This window comes from Ranitomeya imitator, chromosome 2 (assembly GCF_032444005.1).
Source record: "Ranitomeya imitator isolate aRanImi1 chromosome 2, aRanImi1.pri, whole genome shotgun sequence".
NCBI classification, from domain to species: domain Eukaryota; kingdom Metazoa; phylum Chordata; class Amphibia; order Anura; family Dendrobatidae; genus Ranitomeya; species Ranitomeya imitator.
The window spans coordinates 9,640,760-9,664,147 of record NC_091283.1 but is presented as its reverse complement, the minus strand read 5'-3'; the positions used below and the strand labels follow the sequence as shown (position 1 = coordinate 9,664,147).

The 23,388-nt window shown below is 50.1% G+C and overlaps 1 protein-coding gene across 1 annotated transcript in view; it reads left to right on the top strand.

The window, feature by feature from the left end:
• LOC138666167 (basic salivary proline-rich protein 4-like) overlaps positions 1–14,152 on the top strand; it is an 81,412-nt gene extending 67,260 nt beyond the window's left edge. The window contains exons 2-3 of the mRNA XM_069754407.1: positions 13,051–13,188; positions 14,101–14,152. Coding sequence (XP_069610508.1) covers positions 13,051–13,188; positions 14,101–14,152 — 190 coding nt within the window. The remainder of the gene's footprint in view (positions 1–13,050; positions 13,189–14,100) is intronic.
• Positions 14,153–23,388: the final 9,236 nt, after the last annotated feature.

Genomic DNA, 23,388 nt, shown 5'->3' with positions numbered 1-23,388 from the left:
ATATTAGGGGTAGTAGTCCGGTGGCTCTGGCTGACGGGATGATGTGGGATATTAGGGGTAGTAGTCCGGTGGCTCTGGCTGACAGGATGATGTGGGATATTAGGGGTAGTAGTCTGGTGGCTCCGGCTGATGGGATGATGTGGGATATTAGGGGTGGTAGTCCGGTGGCTCTGATGGGATGATTGGGATATTAGGGGTAGTAGTCCGGTGGCTCTGACAAGATGATGTGGGATATTAGGGGTAGTAGTCTGGTGGCTCTGATGGGATGATTGGGATATTAGGGGTAGTAGTCCGGTGGCTCTGGCTGACGGGATGATTGGGATATTAGGGGTAGTAGTCCGGTGGCTCTGACAAGATGATGTGGGATATTAGGGGTAGTAGTCCGGTGGCTCTGATGGGATGATTGGGATATTAGGGGTAGTAGTCCGGTGGCTCTGGCTGACGGGATGATGTGGGATGTTAGGGGTAGTAGTCCGGTGGCTCTGGCTGAAGGGATGATGTGGGATATTAGGGGTAGTAGTCCGGTGGCTCTGGCTGACAGGATGATGTGGGATATTAGGGGTAGTAGTCCGGTGGCTCTGGCTGATGGGATGATGTGGGATATTAGGGGTAGTAGTCCGGTGGCTCTGATGGGATGATGTGGGATATTAGGGGTAGTAGTCCGGTGGCTCTGGCTGACAGGATGATGTGGGATATTAGGGGTAGTAGTCCGGTGGCTCTGGCAGACGGGATGATGTGGGATATTAGGGGTAGTAGTCCGGTGGCTCTGACAAGATGATGTGGGATATTAGGGGTAGTAGTCCGGTGGCTCTGACAGGATGATGTGGGATATTAGGGGTAGTAGTCCGGTGGCTCTGGCTGAAGGGATGATGTGGGATATTAGGGGTAGTAGTCCGGTGGCTCTGGCTGACGGGATGATGTGGGATATTAGGGGTAGTAGTCCGGTGGCTCTGACAAGATGATGTGGGATATTAGGGGTAGTAGTCCGGTGGCTCTGATGGGATGATTGGGATATTAGGGGTAGTAGTCTGGTGGCTCTGGCTGACAGGATGATGTGGGATATTAGGGGTAGTAGTCCGGTGGCTCTGACAGGATAATGTGGGATATCAGGGGTAGTAGTCCGGTGGCTCCGGCTGATGGGATGATGTGGGATATTAGGGGTAGTAGTCCGGTGGCTCTGATGGGATGATGTGGGATATTAGGGGTAGTAGTCCGGTGGCTCTGGCTGACGGGATGATGTGGGATGTTAGGGGTAGTAGTCCGGTGGCTCTGGCTGACGGGATGATGTGGGATATTCGGGGTAGTAGTCCGGTGGCTCTGGCTGACAGGATGATGTGGGATATTAGGGGTAGTAGTCCGGTGGCTCTGGCTGACGGGATGATGTGGGATATTAGGGGTAGTAGTCCGGTGGCTCTGACAAGATGATGTGGGATATTAGGGGTAGTAGTCCGGTGGCTCTGACAAGATGATGTGGGATATTAGGGGTAGTAGTCCGGTGGCTCTGATGGGATGATTGGGATATTAGGGGTAGTAGTCCGGTGGCTCTGACAGGATGATGTGGGATATTAGGGGTAGTAGTCCGGTGGCTCTGACAGGGTGATGTGGGATATCAGGGGTAGTAGTCCGGTGGCTCCGGCTGATGGGATGATGTGGGATATTAGGGGTAGTAGTCCGGTGGCTCTGATGGAATGATGTGGGATATTAGGGGTAGTAGTCCGGTGGCTCTGATGGGATGATGTGGGATATTAGGGGTAGTAGTCCGGTGGCTCTGGCTGACGGGATGATGTGGGATGTTAGGGGTAGTAGTCCGGTGGCTCTGGCTGAAGGGATGATGTGGGATATTAGGGGTGGTAGTCCGGTGGCTCTGATGGGATGATGTGGGATATTAGGGGTAGTAGTCCGGTGGCTCTGGCTGACGGGATGATGTGGGATATTAGGGGTAGTAGTCCGGTGGCTCTGGCTGACAGGATGATGTGGGATATTAGGGGTAGTAGTCCGGTGGCTCTGGCTGAAGGGATGATGTGGGATATTAGGGGTAGTAGTCCGGTGGCTCCGGCTGATGGGATGATGTGGGATATTAGGGGTGGTAGTCCGGTGGCTCTGATGGGATGATGTGGGATATTAGGGGTAGTAGTCCGGTGGCTCTGGCTGACGGGATGATGTGGGATATTAGGGGTAGTAGTCCGGTGGCTCTGGCTGACAGGATGATGTGGGATATCAGGGGTAGTAGTCTGGTGGCTCGGGCTGATGGGATGATGTGGGATATTAGGGGTAGTAGTCCGGTGGCTCTGATGGGATGATGTGGGATATTAGGGGTAGTAGTCCGGTGGCTCTGGCTGACAGGATGATGTGGGATATTAGGGGTAGTAGTCCGGTAGCTCTGGCTGACTGGATGATGTGGGATATTAGGGGTAGTAGTCCGGTGGCTCTGACAAGATGATGTGGGATATTAGGGGTAGTAGTCTGGTGGCTCTGGCTGACAGGATGATGTGGGATATTAGGGGTAGTAGTCCGGTGGCTCTGGCTGACGGGATGATTGGGATATTAGGGGTAGTAGTCCGGTGGCTCTGACAAGATGATGTGGGATATTAGGGGTAGTAGTCCGGTGGCTCTGACAGGATGATGTGGAATATTAGGGGTAGTAGTCCGGTGGCTCTGACGGGATGATGTGGGATATTAGGGGTAGTAGTCTGGTGGCTCTGACGGGATGATGTGGGATATTAGGGGTAGTAGTCCGGTAGCTCTGGCTGACGGGATGATGTGGGATATTAGGGGTAGTAGTCCGGTGGCTCTGGCTGAAGGGATGATGTGGGATATTAGGGGTAGTAGTCCGGTGGCTCTGGCTGACGGGATGATGTGGGATATTAGGGGTAGTAGTCCGGTGGCTCTGGCTGAGAGGATGATGTGGGATATTAGGGGTAGTAGTCCGGTGGCTCTGGCTGACGGGATGATGTGGGATATTAGGGGTAGTAGTCCGGTGGCTCTGACAGGATGATGTGGGATATTAGGGGTAGTAGTCCGGTGGCTCTGATGGGATGATTGGGATATTAGGGGTAGTAGTCCGGTGGCTCTGATGGGATGATGTGGGATATTAGGGGTAGTAGTCCGGTGGCTCTGATGGGATGATGTGGGATATTAGAGGTAGTAGTCCGGTGGCTCTGATGGAATGATGTGGGATATTAGGGGTAGTAGTCCGGTGGCTCTGATGGAATGATGTGGGATATTAGGGGTAGTAGTCCGGTGGCTCTGATGGAATGATGTGGGATATCAGGGGTAGAAGTCCGGTGGCTCTGACGGGATGATGTGGGATATCAGGGGTAGAAGTCCGGTGGCTCTGATGGAATGATGTGGGATATCAGGGGTAGAAGTCCGGTGGCTCTGACGGGATGATGTGGGATATTAGGGGTAGTAGTCCGGTGGCTCTGATGGGATGATTGGGATATTAGGGGTAGTAGTCCGGTGGCTCTGGCTGACGGGATGATGTGGGATGTTAGGGGTAGTAGTCCGGTGGCTCTGGCTGAAGGGATGATGTGGGATATTAGGGGTAGTAGTCCGGTGGCTCTGGCTGACAGGATGATGTGGGATATTAGGGGTAGTAGTCCGGTGGCTCTGGCTGATGGGATGATGTGGGATATTAGGGGTAGTAGTCCGGTGGCTCTGATGGGATGATGTGGGATATTAGGGGTAGTAGTCCGGTGGCTCTGGCTGACAGGATGATGTGGGATATTAGGGGTAGTAGTCCGGTGGCTCTGGCTGACGGGATGATGTGGGATATTAGGGGTAGTAGTCCGGTGGCTCTGACAAGATGATGTGGGATATTAGGGGTAGTAGTCCGGTGGCTCTGATGGGATGATTGGGATATTAGGGGTAGTAGTCTGGTGGCTCTGGCTGACAGGATGATGTGGGATATTAGGGGTAGTAGTCCGGTGGCTCTGACAGGATAATGTGGGATATCAGGGGTAGTAGTCCGGTGGCTCCGGCTGATGGGATGATGTGGGATATTAGGAGTAGTAGTCCGGTGGCTCTGATGGGATGATGTGGGATATTAGGGGTAGTAGTCCGGTGGCTCTGGCTGAAGGGATGATGTGGGATATTAGGGGTAGTAGTCCGGTGGCTCTGGCTGACAGGATGATGTGGGATATTAGGGGTAGTAGTCCGGTGGCTCTGGCTGACGGGATGATGTGGGATATTAGGGGTAGTAGTCCGGTGGCTCTGACAAAATGATGTGGGATATTAGGGGTAGTAGTCCGGTGGCTCTGATGGGATGATTGGGATATTAGGGGTAGTAGTCTGGTGGCTCTGGCTGACAGGATGATGTGGGATATTAGGGGTAGTAGTCCGGTGGCTCTGACAGGATAATGTGGGATATCAGGGGTAGTAGTCCGGTGGCTCCGGCTGATGGGATGATGTGGGATATTAGGGGTAGTAGTCCGGTGGCTCTGATGGGATGATGTGGGATATTAGGGGTAGTAGTCCGGTGGCTCTGGCTGAAGGGATGATGTGGGATATTAGGGGTAGTAGTCCGGTGGCTCTGGCTGACAGGATGATGTGGGATATTAGGGGTAGTAGTCCGGTGGCTCTGGCTGACGGGATGATGTGGGATATTAGGGGTAGTAGTCCGGTGGCTCTGACAAAATGATGTGGGATATTAGGGGTAGTAGTCCGGTGGCTCTGACAAGATGATGTGGGATATTAGGGGTAGTAGTCCGGTGGCTCTGATGGGATGATTGGGATATTAGGGGTAGTAGTCCGGTGGCTCTGACAGGATGATGTGGGATATTAGGGGTAATAGTCCGGTGGCTCTGACAGGGTGATGTGGGATATCAGGGGTAGTAGTCCGGTGGCTCCGGCTGATGGGATGATGTGGGATATTAGGGGTAGTAGTCCGGTGGCTCTGATGGAATGATGTGGGATATTAGGGGTAGTAGTCCGGTGGCTCTGATGGGATGATGTGGGATATTAGGGGTAGTAGTCCGGTGGCTCTGGCTGACGGGATGATGTGGGATGTTAGGGGTAGTAGTCCGGTGGCTCTGGCTGAAGGGATGATGTGGGATATTAGGGGTGGTAGTCCGGTGGCTCTGATGGGATGATGTGGGATATTAGGGGTAGTAGTCCGGTGGCTCTGGCTGACGGGATGATGTGGGATATTAGGGGTAGTAGTCCGGTGGCTCTGGCTGACAGGATGATGTGGGATATTAGGGGTAGTAGTCCGGTGGCTCTGGCTGAAGGGATGATGTGGGATATTAGGGGTAGTAGTCCGGTGGCTCCGGCTGATGGGATGATGTGGGATATTAGGGGTGGTAGTCCGGTGGCTCTGATGGGATGATGTGGGATATTAGGGGTAGTAGTCCGGTGGCTCTGGCTGACGGGATGATGTGGGATATTAGGGGTAGTAGTCCGGTGGCTCTGGCTGACAGGATGATGTGGGATATCAGGGGTAGTAGTCTGGTGGCTCCGGCTGATGGGATGATGTGGGATATTAGGGGTGGTAGTCCGGTGGCTCTGATGGGATGATGTGGGATATTAGGGGTAGTAGTCCGGTGGCTCTGGCTGACAGGATGATGTGGGATATTAGGGGTAGTAGTCCGGTAGCTCTGGCTGACTGGATGATGTGGGATATTAGGGGTAGTAGTCCGGTGGCTCTGATGGGATGATTGGGATATTAGGGGTAGTAGTCCGGTGGCTCTGACAAGATGATGTGGGATATTAGGGGTAGTAGTCTGGTGGCTCTGGCTGACAGGATGATGTGGGATATTAGGGGTAGTAGTCCGGTGGCTCTGGCTGACGGGATGATTGGGATATTAGGGGTAGTAGTCCGGTGGCTCTGACAAGATGATGTGGGATATTAGGGGTAGTAGTCCGGTGGCTCTGATGGGATGATTGGGATATTAGGGGTAGTAGTCCGGTAGCTCTGGCTGACGGGATGATGTGGGATATTAGGGGTAGTAGTCCGGTGGCTCTGACAGGATGATGTGGGATATTAGGGGTAGTAGTCCGGTGGCTCTGACGGGATGATGTGGGATATTAGGGGTAGTAGTCTGGTGGCTCTGACGGGATGATGTGGGATATTAGGGGTAGTAGTCCGGTAGCTCTGGCTGACGGGATGATGTGGGATATTAGGGGTAGTAGTCCGGTGGCTCCGGCTGATGGGATGATGTGGGATATTAGTGGTAGTAGTCCGGTGGCTCTGACAGGATGATGTGGGATATCAGGGGTAGTAGTCCGGTGGCTCTGGCTGAAGGGATGATGTGGGATATTAGGGGTAGTAGTCCGGTGGCTCTGGCTGACGGGATGATGTGGGATATTAGGGGTAGTAGTCCGGTGGCTCTGGCTGACAGGATGATGTGGGATATTAGGGGTAGTAGTCCGGTGGCTCTGGCTGACGGGATGATGTGGGATATTAGGGGTAGTAGTCCGGTGGCTCTGACAGGATGATGTGGGATATTAGGGGTAGTAGTCCGGTGGCTCTGATGGGATGATTGGGATATTAGGGGTAGTAGTCCGGTGGCTCTGATGGGATGATTGGGATATTAGAGGTAGTAGTCCGGTGGCTCTTGCTGAAGGGATGATGTGGGATATCAGGGGTAGAAGTCCGGTGGCTCTGACGGGATGATGTGGGATATTAGGGGTAGTAGTCCGGTGGCTCTGGCTGACGGGATGATGTGGGATATTAGGGGTAGTAGTCCGGTGGCTCTGACGGGATGATTGGGATATTAGGGGTAGTAGTCCGGTGGCTCTGGCTGACTGGATGATGTGGGATATTAGGGGTAGTAGTCCGGTGGCTCTGATGGGATGATTGGGATATTAGGGGTAGTAGTCCGGTGGCTCTGATGGGATGATTGGGATATTAGAGGTAGTAGTCCGGTGGCTCTTGCTGAAGGGATGATGTGGGATATCAGGGGTAGAAGTCCGGTGGCTCTGACGGGATGATGTGGGATATTAGGGGTAGTAGTCCGGTGGCTCTGGCTGACGGGATGATGTGGGATATTAGGGGTAGTAGTCCGGTGGCTCTGACGGGATGATTGGGATATTAGGGGTAGTAGTCCGGTGGCTCTGGCTGACTGGATGATGTGGGATATTAGGGGTAGTAGTCCGGTGGCTCTGATGGGATGATTGGGATATTAGGGGTAGTAGTCTGGTGGCTCTGGCTGACAGGATGATGTGGGATATTAGGGGTAGTAGTCCAGTGGCTCTGGCTGATGGAATAATGTGGGATATTAGGGGTAGTAGTCCGGTTGCTCTGGCTGATGGGATGATGTGGGATATTAGGGGTAGTAGTCCAGTGGCTCTGATGGGATAATTGGGATTTTAGGGGTAGTAGTCCGGTGGCTCTGATGGGATGATTGGGATATTAGGGGTAGTAGTCCGGTGGCTCTGATGGGATGATTGGGATATTAGGGGTAGTAGTCTGGTGGCTCTGGCTGACGGGATGATGTGGGATATTAGGGGTAGTAGTCTGGTTGCTCTGGCTGATGGGATGATGTGGGATATTAGGGGTAGTAGTCCGGTGGCTCTGATGGGATAATTGGGATTTTAGGGGTAGTAGTCTGGTGGCTCTGGCTGATGGAATAATGTGGGATATTAGGGGTAGTAGTCTGGTGGCTCTGATGGGATGATTGGGATATTAGGGGTAGTAGTCCAGTGGCTCTGATGGGATGATTGGGATATTAGGGGTAGTAGTCCGGTGGCTCTGGTTGACGGGATGATGTGGGATATTAGGGCTGGTAGTCCGGTGACTCTGATGGGATGATTGGGATATTAGGGGTAGTAGTCCGGTGGCTCTGACAGGATGATTGGGATATTAGGGGTAGTAGTCCGGTGGCTCTGACTGATGGGATGATGTGGGATATTAGGGGTAGTAGTCCAGTGGCTCTGGCTGACAGGATAATGGGGGAAATCTTTGCACCGGAAGGAAAAACCAAAAATCTAAAAGATAGTAAACACACCAGCGCTTACTGGACCAGAGTAGAACCCTTAGCAGCTGGACTCAGAACCGGGTAGACGCCACCCCTGATATAAGCAATGGATGAGAAAAAGATAGAGACCGCGCATAAGGGGGAAACACTCGGAGAAAGGAGGGAATGTATAAAACCACAGTACACAGAGTCACACAGTAGACCCAAGTATAGACCTGCGTCGCTGTGAGCCCCCCTAGATAGAAACACAGCAACCTAAAAGAAGCCCCGTGAGGTACTAATGCCACGGTGGAAACACATAGACAGCAACGCTGCACTCAGATGAAACCAGCAAGGCCCCCAACCATATAACCAAAAAGTACCTGTAACTCCTGCAAGTAGTAGGTGTACCGAGCAGAGTGACTGTGTGACTCTGTGTACTGTGGTTTTATACATTCCCTCCTTTCTCCGAGTGTTTCCCCCTTATGCGCGGTCTCTATCTTTTTTTCGAAAAACCAAAAATGTTGTTTACTAAAAGGCTCTTGAATGAGTTGAACATAAAATACTATCAATACTTGGGTAATCATTTAGATAATTTGTGTTGGAAATCTGTAGTGTTGAGTATATGATGTGAAATGTTTTATGTGCAATAAAATCATTATAATTTGTTATAACTAACCACAGTTTGTTACTATGCCCGGGCAACGCTAGTAAATGAAGAAATAATGTTGTGGGTTCCCCTGTATTTTCTATAACCAGCCAGACAAAACTGACAGCTGTGGGCAGCAATCCTCAGCTGTCAGCAAGGCTGGTTATCAAGAATAGAGGGGTCCCCATGCTGTTTTTTAATCATTCAAATAAATAATTTAAAAAAAAAAACCGTGTGGTGTCTCCCCATTTTTGACAATCAGCCAAGCTAAAGCAGACAGATAGGGGCTGGTACTCTCAGGCTGGTAAGGGGCCGGGGATATTGGCCCCCAGCCTATAAGTAGCAGCCCGCAGCTACTAGTGTTGCTGATTTCCAGGTGCCGGTACGTGACACTGATGACACAGAGATATCATCCGTATGGACGTGTGCGGGATGTTTTGCGGCCTGTGCAGCTGAGACATGTCAGCTGTTTTGCCCATGGACACACTATTCATGGAAACACACTGACATGTGCACAGACCCATTCACTTGAATGAGTCCACGTGTGTAAGTGTCTGTGATACATGTGAAAACTGTCACCACACACATCTGAAAGGGTCCTAAGAGTGAATTCACATTAGGCAGGTTCCCAGCAACGAGAATCGCCTTATCGCGGCTGCTGGGTACACATGAATTGGCCAATTTATGCGCTAAGTATTCTCAATTTTTCCAATTTTCTAGAGCAGTAATGCAGTTCATACATGATATATTTCATGCTGCGGCGCTGCAGATTGCAGCTGTATTTGTTGGTTACAAGATGGGACATGAGCACAATGCGATGCTTACGTTGCTGCGCGCTATGTGCATTTTATCGGTGCTTTTGCAGCAGATGGAAAGAATCTTCCTATGTGAACAGAGCCTTACATAGATTTGCTGCCAAAAAATCTGAGTCAGAAAACTGAACGGTGTTTTGAGTTTCTTCGGGCAGAAACACCTGAAGAATTAACACTTTGCTTCCACTCTGGAAACAAACGTATAAGAAACCATCATCGTCTGCGCGGTGGGAGCGATCTGCCAGTGAAATCAATAGGAAATCACAGGATGTTTGAAGCATTTTCATATTTAGTAGCAGAATCCAGTCCTGGTGTAAATCCTGTGTCACACCCCAGGTCGTGCGATACTGCACGGTGGCCAGCAGGTGGCAGCACAAGCTCATACTTTGCGCCAGCTGACAGCAGGTCCCACACATGATGGAGACCACAGTGGGGTCCACAGTAATATATATGTGTGCGGGGCACCGGTGTTATACAGGGTCTGTGCTCCCCCCGCTACACCCTGCGTCTTTGCCCATGGCGGTCCCCCGTGCCGTAGACCCATCCCGGCTATGCAGCATTTACCTCCACTTCTAATATTCCCATTTTTTTCCGTCATCCAGAAAATAAAGTCTACTTCATTACTGACATGTCCTCCCTGCACCTACTGCAGCCCACAGGCGGCCATGATTCTCCCATGTCCCTTTTCTTTCCTCATTTCCACCATATAGAAGTCCATGGGGGCGAGGGGGAAGCCATCATCCCTGGTGGCCCAGCGGAATGTAAGGACAACCTCCGGGATCAGAGCGTGTCAGGGGTTAATAGATCTACTACAATGGGGTCCGGACAATCCTCTGTGATCTCCACCAATCTGCCTCCTGTCCTGATAGGAAATGTATCAGGGGGTTCGGATCGGAGAGAACTGCGACAGATGACGCCTCAGCCCTGTACTATTCACTGACAACAAGCAGAGATCTTGACAACCGTGGAGATCCAGACAGGAGGAATTTCAGGAACTTGGAAAACTTTTTATTTTGAAAGAATTAAAAATAATTCCGGAAAAACAGAAATTTCCACAAAAACGAAATGTCCCTTCCTGTCAGAACCCTGAATGGCGCCGCAGCAGGTGAGCGGCGGACGGATCGCTGCATCATGGCCCTGATGACTGACAGCCGCCCGCTCAGCATTATCCACCACTTCCCCAGTGTCCACCATCACAGACCACCATGACACAGGTAGGGCCTCTGTTATCTGCCCGCTCATCATCTTGTAGATTTCCATTAAATGCAGAGCCGCCTGGAATGGTGAAATGCGCTGCAGCCGATGAGCGGCAGAGCCGACAGCCCATTACTCCGTCCCGCAGCAATGCACGGGGTAGAAGGGTCCCTGGTGCCTCCGGCTCCTGGTATCAACATTCTACATAATTGATGGCTTTTCCCATCTCCGTGTTTCATGGCCGAGAGCGCAACGCCGTCTCCGTAACTCGCACAGAAATGGATGACGCTGTTCTGTAACTCCAACTCCACAACTGAGCTTTTCTCATCTCGGCCATGAGAGACCAACATGGGGCTGTTCAGAGTAATCTGTCCTGTGTGATCAGGAGGACTAACACTATTTCTGGGCGTCATATACGACTTGTATCCTGCAGGTTCCCCCTCTATAAAGCTTAGATGTGATATTCAGTTGTCTCTGAGCTGCCCTGATGTCTCCCATACACAATACATGCAAACATGGAGCATTTCTGCTCTCCTGTGTATAGTAAAGGTTCAGCAGCAGCAGGGAGGACATTATACGCAGTACTGAGCAGTGTAGCTGTGATATTCAATTGTCTCTGAGCCACCATGATATCTTCTGTACACAGCACAAACAGACATGGGGGATTCCTGCTCTTCTGTGTATAGTAAAGGTTCAGCAGCAGCATGGAGGACATTATACTCAGTACTGAGCAGTGTAGCTGTGATGTTCAGCAGTACTGAGCAGTGTAGCTGTGATGTTCAGCTGTCTCTGAGCCACCATGATATCTTCTATACACAGCACACACAGACATGGGGGATTCCTGCTCTTCTGTGTATAGTAAAGGTTCAGCAGCATGGAGGACATTATACTCAGTACTGAGCAGTGTAGCTGTGATGTTCAGCAGTACTGAGCAGTGTAGCTGTGATGTTCAGCTGTCTCTGAGCCACCATGATATCTTCTATACACAGCACACACAGACATGGGGGATTCCTGCTCTTCTGTGTATAGTAAAGGTTCAGCAGCAGCAGGGAGGACATTATACGCAGTACTGAGCAGTGTTGCTGTGATATTCAATTGTCTCTGAGCCGCCATGATATCTTCCATACACAGCACACACAGACATGGGGGATTCCTGCTCTCCTGTATATAGTAAAGTTTCAGCAGCAGGAAGGACTTTATACTCAGTACTGAGCAGTGTAGCTGTGATATTCAGCTCCCTCTGAGCTGCTATGATGTCTCCCATACACAGCACACACAGACATGGGGAATGCCTGCTCTTCTGTATATAGTAAAGGTTCAGCAGCAGCATGGAAGACATTATACTCAGTACTGAGCAGTGTAGCTGTGATATTCAGCTGTCTCTGAGCTGCCATGATATCTTCTATACACAGCATACACAGACATGGAGGATTCCTGCTCTCCTGTATATAGTAAAGGTTCAGCAGCAGCAGGGAGGACATTATACGCAGTACTGAGCAGTGTAGCTGAGATATTCAGCTCCCTCTGAGCTGCCATGATGTCTACCATATACAGCACACACAGACATGGGGGATTCCTGCTCTTCTGTATATAGTAAAGGTTCAGCAGCAGCATGGAAGACATTATACTCAGTACTGAGCAGTGTAGCTGTGATATTCAGCTGTCTCTGAGCTGCCATGATATCTTCTATACACAGCATACACAGACATGGAGGATTCCTGCTCTTCTGTATATAGTAAAGGTTCAGCAGCAGCAGGGAGGACATTATACGCAGTACTGAGCAGTGTAGCTGAGATATTCAGCTCCCTCTGAGCTGCCATGATGTCTCCCTTACACAACACCCACAGACATGGAGGATTCCTGCTCTTCTGTATATAGTAAAGGTTCAGCAGCAGCATGGAAGACATTATACTCAGTACTGAGCAGTGTAGCTGTGATATTCAGCTCACTCTAAGCTGCTATGATGTCTCCCTTACACAACACCCACAGACATGGAGGATTCCTGCTCTTCTGTGTATAGTAAAGGTTCAGCAGCAGGGAAGACATTATACTTAGTACTGAGCAGTGTAGCTGTGATATTCAGCTCCCTCTGAGCTGCCATGATGTCTCCCATACACAGCATACACAGACATGGAGGATTCCTGCTCTCCTGTATATAGTAAAGGTTCAGCATCAGCAGGGAGCACATTATACGCAGTACTGAGCACTGTTGCTGTGAATACAGGTCTGTGATGGAATGAAACACTTATGCTTTGCTCTCCATAGACTTTAATAGGCTGCTGTAATCGGATCCCTCAGTTAGCAGTTTTTCACAGTGAATGATGAGTTCAGGGATCATTATGCAGTATAGTTTGTTGAAGTTTCAGTGGCCGTTTACCTTCTGAAATAATGGTTATAATTGTAAAAACAAGCAACTTTTCAACGTACTTCTTATTGGAATGCGAGCAACTATCAACATATCTTTCTTGTAATATTTTATTAGTTACTGCTTGTTCCCTAGGGAACCGGTCACCACAGCAGCGGTGGCCGGACATGTGCAGTGCTTACAGGATCTTTCCAATAGTGATGTGCTGAAGTATCAGCCCCCCAGCACCGAGGAACAGGCGGCCGGAGAGCAGAGCGCTCCTGAAAAGAGACGGTGACACTAACCCAATAACATGTCTATCTGCCCAGTGTCAGGCTGCTTGCATTAAGCCTCGTGATATTTCACAATGGTGGCCTGCATCCTATTTCTTGCAGCATGTGCACAGCACACGGGGATCTGCTCCAGTCCTAGTTATGGATCATGGATGGTAGATTCAGCGCATGCGCGGAACGGGTCCATATAGGAGCAGTAATGACACTAAAGAGTCCAGAAGAAGCCCAACAATGGCTGATAATGTCACTGCTGCCCCCTGCTGGCAGACATGCGACCTGTCATTGAGCTGTAAACATGTGAGTGGAAAGACTATGGATTAATTCTGGGGCCCCGTGCGAGCGCCGCGCCAATATCGCTCCTCAGCGCAGCGTGTGCGAGGTTCACCATCTATGAACATGACCCGCGTCAGGGGATTGTGACACATGAGATGTATGTAGCGACCACGTACATGCACAAATATCAATGTAATGGCCAAAAAGTTCAAAAATACTAATAAATACAATGTACCTGAGGCCCAAAATCTGCCAGAAAGCAGAAGATAAGTAGTGGAGAAACAATTGAGTTATTTCTGAAGGATGGATGAAGGACGAGAATCCGAGTACAAGGGGTTTATTCGACAACGCGTTTCGCTGTATAAAGCTCCTTCCTCAGGAGTTCCATGATCGCGGATGTCCTGAAGAAGTTTTATTCTGCGAAACACCTTGAATCATAATCCCCTTATACTCGGATTGGCCTCCCTTCTTCTACGGCGGCGCAGAATTAACTCATTTGTTTCTCCATTACTTCCACCTCTCCGCCTGGGTCTGCAGCAGCCTCCAGCGTCACTAGTGGTTGTGTGCACACGGCCCGACCACGGGAGCACAGCTCAGCCATTCTTCTAGCGTTATGTTATGACTTGTCTCTCTCCTTCAGAAAGAAGAGGATCTCATCTAACAACTGCAAGCAGCAACCAGCAGAACTGTGAATGCAGCTCTGGATGTAACTGGAGTATGAGATGTAGTTGCAGTCTGGTATTAGCAGAGCTGAGTTTGTCTGCGGGTTGTTACAGGACCGGAAAGTTCTGGTTTACATCCGATCAGTATCATATAAGACAATGAATCGGCGGATTCCCTGATCGATCAATCACTGATAATTATTTCTTCCTTCCGGTAACCTGAGTCCGCAGACCCCGGCCGGCGGCCATCACCAGGCGACAGCTCCGTGTATATATTTACATCAGAACATGTGGAGATTGTTGCTGCGGCTCCAGCTCGAGTGTTTCTCGTTTACTGGAGGAATTATGTCCCCTTCGTTACAGTCGTATACAATGTATCCAATTCTGCGGGAAACAATAACATACAGATGTAGCAGAGCTGACAGCGTTGTAGTGTTATACAATGTGTCACTGACTGTTTCTGCTGGAAGCCTGGAGAGGATTATCTTGATATCTTATGATTTTGCATAGGACTGCAGGAAAACCACCGCACTATTTTAAAAGAACCAGCTATGACATTTATGAGTTTTATTTTCTCTGTAGAAATGACTGATTCTGTCCTGGGTGGAAGTGGAGCACATCGCATTGTGCCCATTGTTGGGTGCGCACATTCAGCTGGTATAACATGGGCATTGCTGTGTTATCCATCCACCACAGGGACCCATCGTGAAGAAACATATAGACTTTTGTTTCCATAGGAAAGTGCCACATGCAGCGCTTTGCTGTACAAATGAGGAAACGCACACGGGTCAGATGGAAGCTGGGAGAACGCACACGGGTCAGATGGAAGCTGGGAGAACGCACACGGGTCAGATGGAAGCTGGGAGAACGCACACGGGTCAGATGGAAGCTGGGAGAACGCACACGGGTCAGATGGAAGCTGGGAGAACGCACGTTTGGCCTCCGCCTGATGACTGGTCGCCTATGGGAATGTTACAGTATACACCAGAAAAAGCTCCTGACGCCGGGCGCTCCGAGCCGTCTCATGTGTGATTGATGTGTGATTGACAGCTCCGCTCTCAGGTCCTTGGCCGGGAGATTACAGCGAACGTCAGCACAGGACAATGTAATCCTTCCAGAAGTGGGAATCATATCGTGCGGTATCTCGGGCTGTGAGCACAAACAGCAGCCACGTATACAGATGGAGCGCCCCCAAGGGCTGTGGGGTACTCGGTACCGGGCCCCTTCTGTTCTCGGTGGGGATGTCACGGTGGCTGACCCGGTCCGTGGCCCTCGGGAGGTCCGTTGATGTTGTGGGGGAAAGGTCTTTAAAGGGATAATGTTCGTGACGCCACCTGTGGTATTCGGTCAGGTTGACCGACGTTGCTTAGGGGTCCGCTGGGGTGATGTTATGGCAGCTAGATGGTATACCTTCCCACAGGTGAAGTATGTCTCCAGGGCTTCCCAGAGGTGTAGGTGGTGAATGGTGGATGATGTAAGGCGCAGTGAATAACGAGGACACAAGGTTGCAGTCTCTTTACCTTTACTGAAGGCTTCAGCATCCACAGTCCAGGGTAGGGACCACGGGGTAGGCAGAGTCCGGCCGGTCTGAAGGCAAATCCAGAGTCCCCTTACCCAGGTGGAATTCAATAGCCTTCCTCTAGCGCCTGGGCGTTGTAGTACCTCCCTGCTGAGCAACTCGGTAAGGTCCTCACAACTATTGTAGATGTAATGTCTCTTTCTCTCTGTCCCCCTGACGGATAGGACAAACTCGTATGACGGGTGGCCTGAGGCTTTTTATAGGGACCCCAGTGACGCCCCGGTCCCCACAAGTTGCCACCCTGCCTCCTGGGTAAATGGTCGGGCAGCTAACGTGGAATTAACTGTCCTGCCAGTCTCTGAAGTAACGGCATAGAGATCCTTACTCCCTCTGTGTTCTGGCTACCGGTAGTGCGCTTCAGAAAGAGGCAGCCTGCTTCTAGCTGGTCTCCCTCTGATGTTTCACTCCTGTTGCTATGACTTCGTTGCTCACTCACTGCAACACAATTTCTATTGTGTCCTTTCTTAGGATGCTGCCGCACGTGGGGCAGGTGCAGCTCCGTGTACCTTCCTTCTTTAGGCCGCAGTCTGGAGCTGGCTGTAACCCAACCCAGCCAGCCTCTGCCAAACTCGGTCAGGACCCACTGACTATCTCCTACTCCCTCCAGTCAGCTTCTGTCCCTTTCTGCCTCACTTCCTCCCCAACCCACCAGTTTTACCCAAGTGTGAGGAGTGCCCTAATAGATAAAAGCATGGCTCCCCCTGGTGGACTGGAGTGTGAAGTGTGTGTAGTGGTTGTGATACCTGGACAGAAGATCTCCTTCATTGCCTTCAGACGTAACAGCACTCCCCCTGGTGGAAGAATAACATTACTGCAACGAACCAGGACTCTGGGGCGCTGCACAGACACATTGCGCTCAAGCACGTGGCCTCGGAGGCCACGTATACACTTCCATGGGGCCCTGCTGTTATTCCATAGTTACCTGGATCCATCGAGCTGCACTTAGTTCCAGTTTGCTTCTTCGGTGCCACATTGTGGAACAATTCCTCCACGTCAGCCACAGAGCGCCAATGACTTCACAGAGCAGAGACGCCGCCATCTCGATGCCACTTATCTATGATCATGGAGCATAGAGGATAAGGATGCACAACCATCCAGCTATGGCACCCATGGAGGCAATGTAGGTTTAGGAGTCCAGCGAACCCCATCAGACGTAGTGCGGCACATGGCCGCCTGGCATTGCCAAGGTAACTTTCCACAGAGCGGCGGGCGCCCTCCCAGATGGCACAGAGTGTGTGTATAGAGACATCAGACTGTAGAGAGCGGCGGGGTCTGCGCTGTCCGGGGGCCACAGAAAAGCTGCATTATTTCCCTATTCAGGATGCAGCAGGACAATCTGCGGATCTCCCTGGATTCGGCTATAATGGAGGCAGCGGGGGCGGCAGGTACCACATCATTGAGCGAGGATTGATGGTGGCACCGCGGACGTGCGCAGATGCTGAATGAATGGCCGCTGTTGTCCTTCGCTGGGCAATGACAATTAAGCAGAGCTCTGAATAGACTCCTGAAGAATGGCTGACAGCTCAGGGGGAAACATAAGGCCCAAATCTGGAAGAAGACGCAAATAGCTGTAGCCAGAAATGTTTCCCTTAGAGATGAGGAAGTTTACTTCTGGTGAATTTCATTTCCCCCAAATTTTCCCCAAAAGTTGCTTTGCACAAATGGCGTCCTCTGCGGCCATCTTCACCCTGTGCCACGGCTTCCACCATTGAGGTCACACAAGGTGCTGTCTAGTCTTCGGGTGACGTGTGTCGTGACGTCTTGACTTGTGCCACAATGTCACCGAATGCCTCAGCACAGAGTGAAGATGCCCAAAGAAGACGCCACAAGCTGGAGGAAGAAGACGCCACAAGCCGGAGGAAGAAGACGCCACAAGCCGGAGGAAGAAGACGCCACAAGCCGGAGGAAGAAGACGCCACAAGCCGGAGGAAGAAGACGCCACAAGCCGGAGGAAGAAGACGCCACAAGCCGGAGGAAGAAGACGCCACAAGCCGGAGGAAGAAGACGCCACAAGCCGGAGCCCTGGCGGCACAAGCCGGAGGAAGATGACGCCACAAGCCGGAGCCCTGGCGGCACAAGCCGGAGGAAGAAGATGCCACAAGCCAGAGGAAGAAGACGCCACAAGCCGGAGGAAGAAGACGCCACAAGCCGGAGGAAGAAGACGCCACAAGCCGGAGGACGAAGACGCCACAAGCCGGAGCCCTGGCGGCACAAGGAAGCGCTAAGGCGAGTAGTCATTTGTATTCTCAGGTGTCGGAGAGACCTATGAATAGAATCACATCAAAGAACTTCCATGCAAATCACTTCCAATCTGCCGAATTTGTATCTCAGCAAAAGTCCTCATCTCTCCTGCCTCTGAATGGCAATTATTGGTTTAATATTGGCACCATGAACCCTGGGGGTAAAGCAGAGACTCTCCTGTGAGCCCATTACCTGTGGATTAGAAATGCCCGGTGCTCCCTGCAGTCTCTGATACAATATGGCCGTTACATTGTAGCAACTTGTGGCCATCACTATGACTCAGATCTTCTCAGAAATACCACATAGGGAGCCCAGTCAGGTAAGAAGGGCAAAGCACCCACATTCTGGTAGACCCATGCCGAGCTCTCCGTACTGCAGCGCCCTATGCAGTGATGAGGCAGTGACTCAGAATAGTTCAAAGCAAAAGACTCTTTAATGTTCAACTCACAAAACACAGCACATGATATCCTCCAGATCATAGCCGGAAACCATATCCTCTGGATTGCAGCCAATAAACATGCCTGTCCACCATCATGACCGTTTGCCAAGTGCAACTGCACCGCCATGTTAATGCTCAACTCACAGCACTACATAGTATATGATATCTTCCGGATCGCAGCCAAAAATGATATCCTCCAGTTTGCTGCTGATAAACACGCCAGTCCACCTCTAAGACCAGTTCCCGTGGGCGACTGCACCGCTGTGTACGCTGTGGGTGCCAGGCCTTTCAGCTGCCTTGGCTGTTTGGCTCTGCTTGCCTGTGTTGCCTCATGCAGGTGAAGCTCTGTAGAGCCTCCTGATCTGTACTCCTACAAATACCAGACTGACACTGACTCTGTACCTGACACACCCAACCCTCTGCTTCAGGGGTTTTTACAAGCAAGCTGTGGCCTTGAGCCATATGGAGAACCCGGGTCAGGAATGAGACAGACTGCACCACTGCCATTCTGTAGTCTGTTTCAAAACACAAAAGCACAGAACAGGTTTTCCCTAAATCTGCCTTGGACAAATAGTTTGTCCAAGACTAACACTTACTTTTATTCTGCATTGCAATCACAGCTACGCCTGTGACTGCAATGCACTCCCATGGCCTCAATACGCCTCGGTGCGCATCCTGAGGGGGACACGCAGTGACCCTCACATGTAACGTCAGTCACTGCCTCACAGTACATACTATATACCTACAGAATGGTAATAGTAAAGATACATATTCAAAGAGCCTCAAGAACACAACGATCACCAGTGATCCAACTAAGTGTCTCCTCTCTGGGTCATAGGAAGGCTCTGCAGTATGTACCCCCAATGTGAGGACCCTCATAGAATACAATCACAGGTGTTGGCTTGCTGAGCATCCAGATGTGTCTCCGATCTCCTTTCCATGAAATGAGCGACAAAAAAAAAAAAATGTTAGAAAAAACACTTGATATTCTGTGGTTTAACTTTAAGGGATGTGTTCCCAAAGGAGACCATTCACAGTGCATGTGTGCAGAAGATAAGACTCCGTTTGTTTTTTGTGCCATATACCTGGGGCCAGAGAGAGATTCTGGGTGTCAGAGGAGAGAGTCCAGCACGTTCCAATTATTTACACGGATTCACCTTTGGGTTTAGGTCTTAACCCAGAACAAAAGGAAAAGCTTGAAGGCAACAGAGGAACAACATCCTCGCACATTCCGTATTTATGTGCTTACCTTCGCGGTAATCAGATCATGTTCTCCCTCGGCCAATGAGAAGCTGCTGACTTTCTTCATCTGGTTAAAGTTCATTGGAGAAGGTCTGACCTCACAACTCAAAATAAAATTCAATTAGAGCCCTCCCAGACGTGCGGCATTCCTGAGCGTGGCCGCGTGTCACAGGAGAACATTGTCCAAACAGCACAAAATAATCCCAAACTGCGACTCCGCGGCTTCATCCTGTTAGGAAAATAATCAACAAAAGCCAAATTCAAAACATTTCAGCAAAATTCTACGTTCTCAACAAATGGAGATACAAAATGTAAACGGAACTTCAACAAAAGCCAAATGACAAACTGTGGAAATAATTCCCGCCTGCGGATAATGACGTCCACGGCCGTAAAGACACGATGGCCAGATTACTGTAGATTAAACTTACATTGTACACTATCTTCCTGGAGCAGAACAATATTGTATCATACAATTATTAGGTTCTGTAGAAGGACGTAGATCTGGGGATTTATTATGATGGAATATAGGCTGAACTGGATGGACAAATGGCTTTTTTCGGCCTTACTAACTATGTTACTATGTTACTATCTGGATGTTTGATCAGTTGCAGGATAACAGTTTTACGAATGTCATTTCCTCGACCCATCAGGTTGGTGAATTTGGACAGTTTTGGTGATTTTGTTGTGAGCAGCTTAATAATAATAATAATAATAATAATGAGCTCGTCTGTAGGTTCCACAACTGCCCCCAAGACTGATGCTCTTTAAAGGGAACCTGTCACCCCGTTTTTTGAGATTGAGCTATAAATACTGTTAAATAGGGCCTGCGCTGTGTGTTCCTATAGTGTATGTAGTGTACCCCGATTCCCCATGTATGCTGAGAAATAACTTACCAAAGTCGCCGTTTTCGCCTGTCAATCAGGCTGGTCAGGTCGGGAGGGCGTGGTGACATCGCTGGTTCTTCCTCAGCTTTACGTTGGTGGCGTAGTGGCGTAGTGGTGAACAAGCAGCGCGCGATCTGCGCTGTAATCCCTTGCATCGGTGGGGGCGGCCATCTTCCTGGGGCCGCGCGTGCGCAGATCGAGTGCTCTGCTGCACGGGGCTTCAGGAAAATGGCCGCGGGATGCCGCGCGTGCGCATTAGAGATCGCGGCGGCCATTTTCCCAAAGCCGCGCTGCTTGTTCACCACTACGCCACTACGCCACCAACGTAAAGCTGAGGAAGAACCAGCGATGTCACCACGCCCTCCCGACCTGACCAGCCTGATTGACAGGCGAAAACGGCGACTTTGGTAAGTTATTTCTCAGCATACATAGGGAATCGGGGTACACTACATACACTATAGGAACACACAGCGCAGGCCCTATTTAACAGTATTTATAGCTCAATCTCAAAAAACGGGGTGACAGGTTCCCTTTAAGGGTCTCCTGTGCCTATAAATTCAACTCCACGTTATATATGAACCAATAACATTTTTTCAGACATTTTTCAAAGTTTATTTCAACGGGAAACTCTCATTTTGATTTCTCCTTCCCCAGCAGTGCGGTGACGGCGAGGTCCGGCTGCCACCAGGAAAATCATTTGGATACATGATTGCTGCGAGGCCTCTGGAGTGAAGACCACCTTTGTATCCAACTTCAGTTCCTATTTATTGGGAGATATCGTTTGGGGACCCCAAAATAGGAAAGTCCTAACAGATAAGTCCCCTCAGTGCTCGACATATCTCACACTGACAATAGTTGGTTCTTCTAAACCAGTGTTTCCTAAACCCCGTCCTCACGGCCCCCGAGACTTCAGGTTTTCAGGATTTTCTCGATATCGCACAGGCGGGAGAACATGGGGCCATCTCTGATGCCGTAATAACAATGGAGAAATCCTGAAAACCTGCCATGTTGGGGCCGTGAGGACGGGAGTTCAGGACACTGCTCTAAAGCGACTGCAGCATCTAAGTGTTAGGCCGCGTTCACACTATCAATGGTTGTTGAGTTTTTTACATCAGTATAAGCTAAAACCAGGAGAGGAACAATCAGAGGGAAAGTGTAATAGAAACTCATCACCACTTCTGTATTTATCGCCCTCCTGGTTACAAATACTGATGTGAAATACTGACAAAATACTGACTGTGTGAACGTGGCCTAACATGGAGAGATGGATCTTCAAAGTCTCTGGTCCGGATGAGCAGTTGTAAAGCAGCATGGAAAGATGGCGCCGCGGCCGCAGGGAAATCCAGCTGGAACTGCGGAGGCAAATGGGGCAAAACTGAAGCAACGACAACTGGAACCACGGGAATCAATGAAGCAGAGCTGAATCAATGGCAACACGCATGGCAGAGTCATAGGGAACTAGGAAGCAGAGTAGCCTCAGCAGTGGGAGATGGGTGCTGGAACTGCAACAATGTAGCAGAATCACAGCAGTGATGAGGAACTGGAGTAACACATGAACTGTAGTCCAGAACGTGTAAAGGGCTTATCCAGGACTATGTTATTTTTTTTACTTTGGCCCCAAGAACTAACATTCAGGTAGTTGCTAACTATTTGCCTGTTCTGCCGCCGCTGATCCCTGCTGGCTCAGAGCGTTCCCTGATTGCTCCTGCTGGCAATTCTGTAACTTCTGGTGACGTCAAGTGGACAGAGCAGCTGCTTCTCCTCCGCTTTGCTCTGTTTGTAGGGCATCTCTGCCGATATAATGCTGAATGATATCAATGTCCCCGCTGCCTAACTGCTGTACATCAGCATGACCATGGCGGTCACGCCTGTCAACAGAGCAGAGCGGAAGAAGAAGAGCTGCTCGGTTGACGTGAAGCAGCAGAATCCCCGGCAGGAGAGGCGCCAGACCGGGTGGAGCAGGCAGGTTGTTATCAACTACCTCCGTGTTTGATCATGGGCCCACAGTTAAAAAAGAAAATAGTCCTAGAAAACCCCTTTAAAAACAAAGCTGGCTCAGATATGTAGCAGAGTGCAATCCGGCAATGGAGAACGGGTGTAGCAGAGCTGGGTTTGCAATAAAGTCAAATAGCCCAGCTGACATAGCAATGTAGCAGAGCTGGGTTAGATATGAAATCCAATGTTAGGGCTATATATACATTCCAGAAGTCCTCAGCAACGTCATGGATTCCAATCACCTGAATACTCAAGTGGTGTCCTGCCACCCGAGCTGATGGGCGATGTCACAGAAGCGCATGAGGTGGCTGTGGCAATCTGATGGACAGCAGAGCAGTGGTCGCTGTCAGCAGCAGGACGAGGATGCAGCGCTTGGTGCTAGATCAGTGAGGAATACTAGCCTGTTACGTAAAGTGAAGGGGCTCCTGTCCCGTCATGTGGGGGGGCTCGCTGGGGTATTAATTGCAGAGACCTGACATGGCGGTATGACGGGCAATAATGCCTTGGTATGCTGAGGACAACAAACAATAACATCAGTGATCAGGAGTCACATTGTGAAGTCTTATAGTGGAGATATATAATAATTGCAGGTCTAAAAAGTTCAATACAAAAGAAGTATTGTCATAGAAAAAAATAGAAAACAAAAAAAAGTATTTTTTTCAAACATTACAAAGGAAAACGTAAATAATATCGGCACCTTCCCAACAATGTGAAAAACACTAAAACACCTGATGACTCCCACCTAAAAAATCCTAATACTATCTAAACCCCCCAAAATGTATCTATCAGACAATCTGACGTGTCCATAAAGAGCAAGATGGAAAACTATAAAAGTTTCAGCGCTCGGGATGTCGTGACCCAGACACAAAAATGTCCTGCGTTCCCC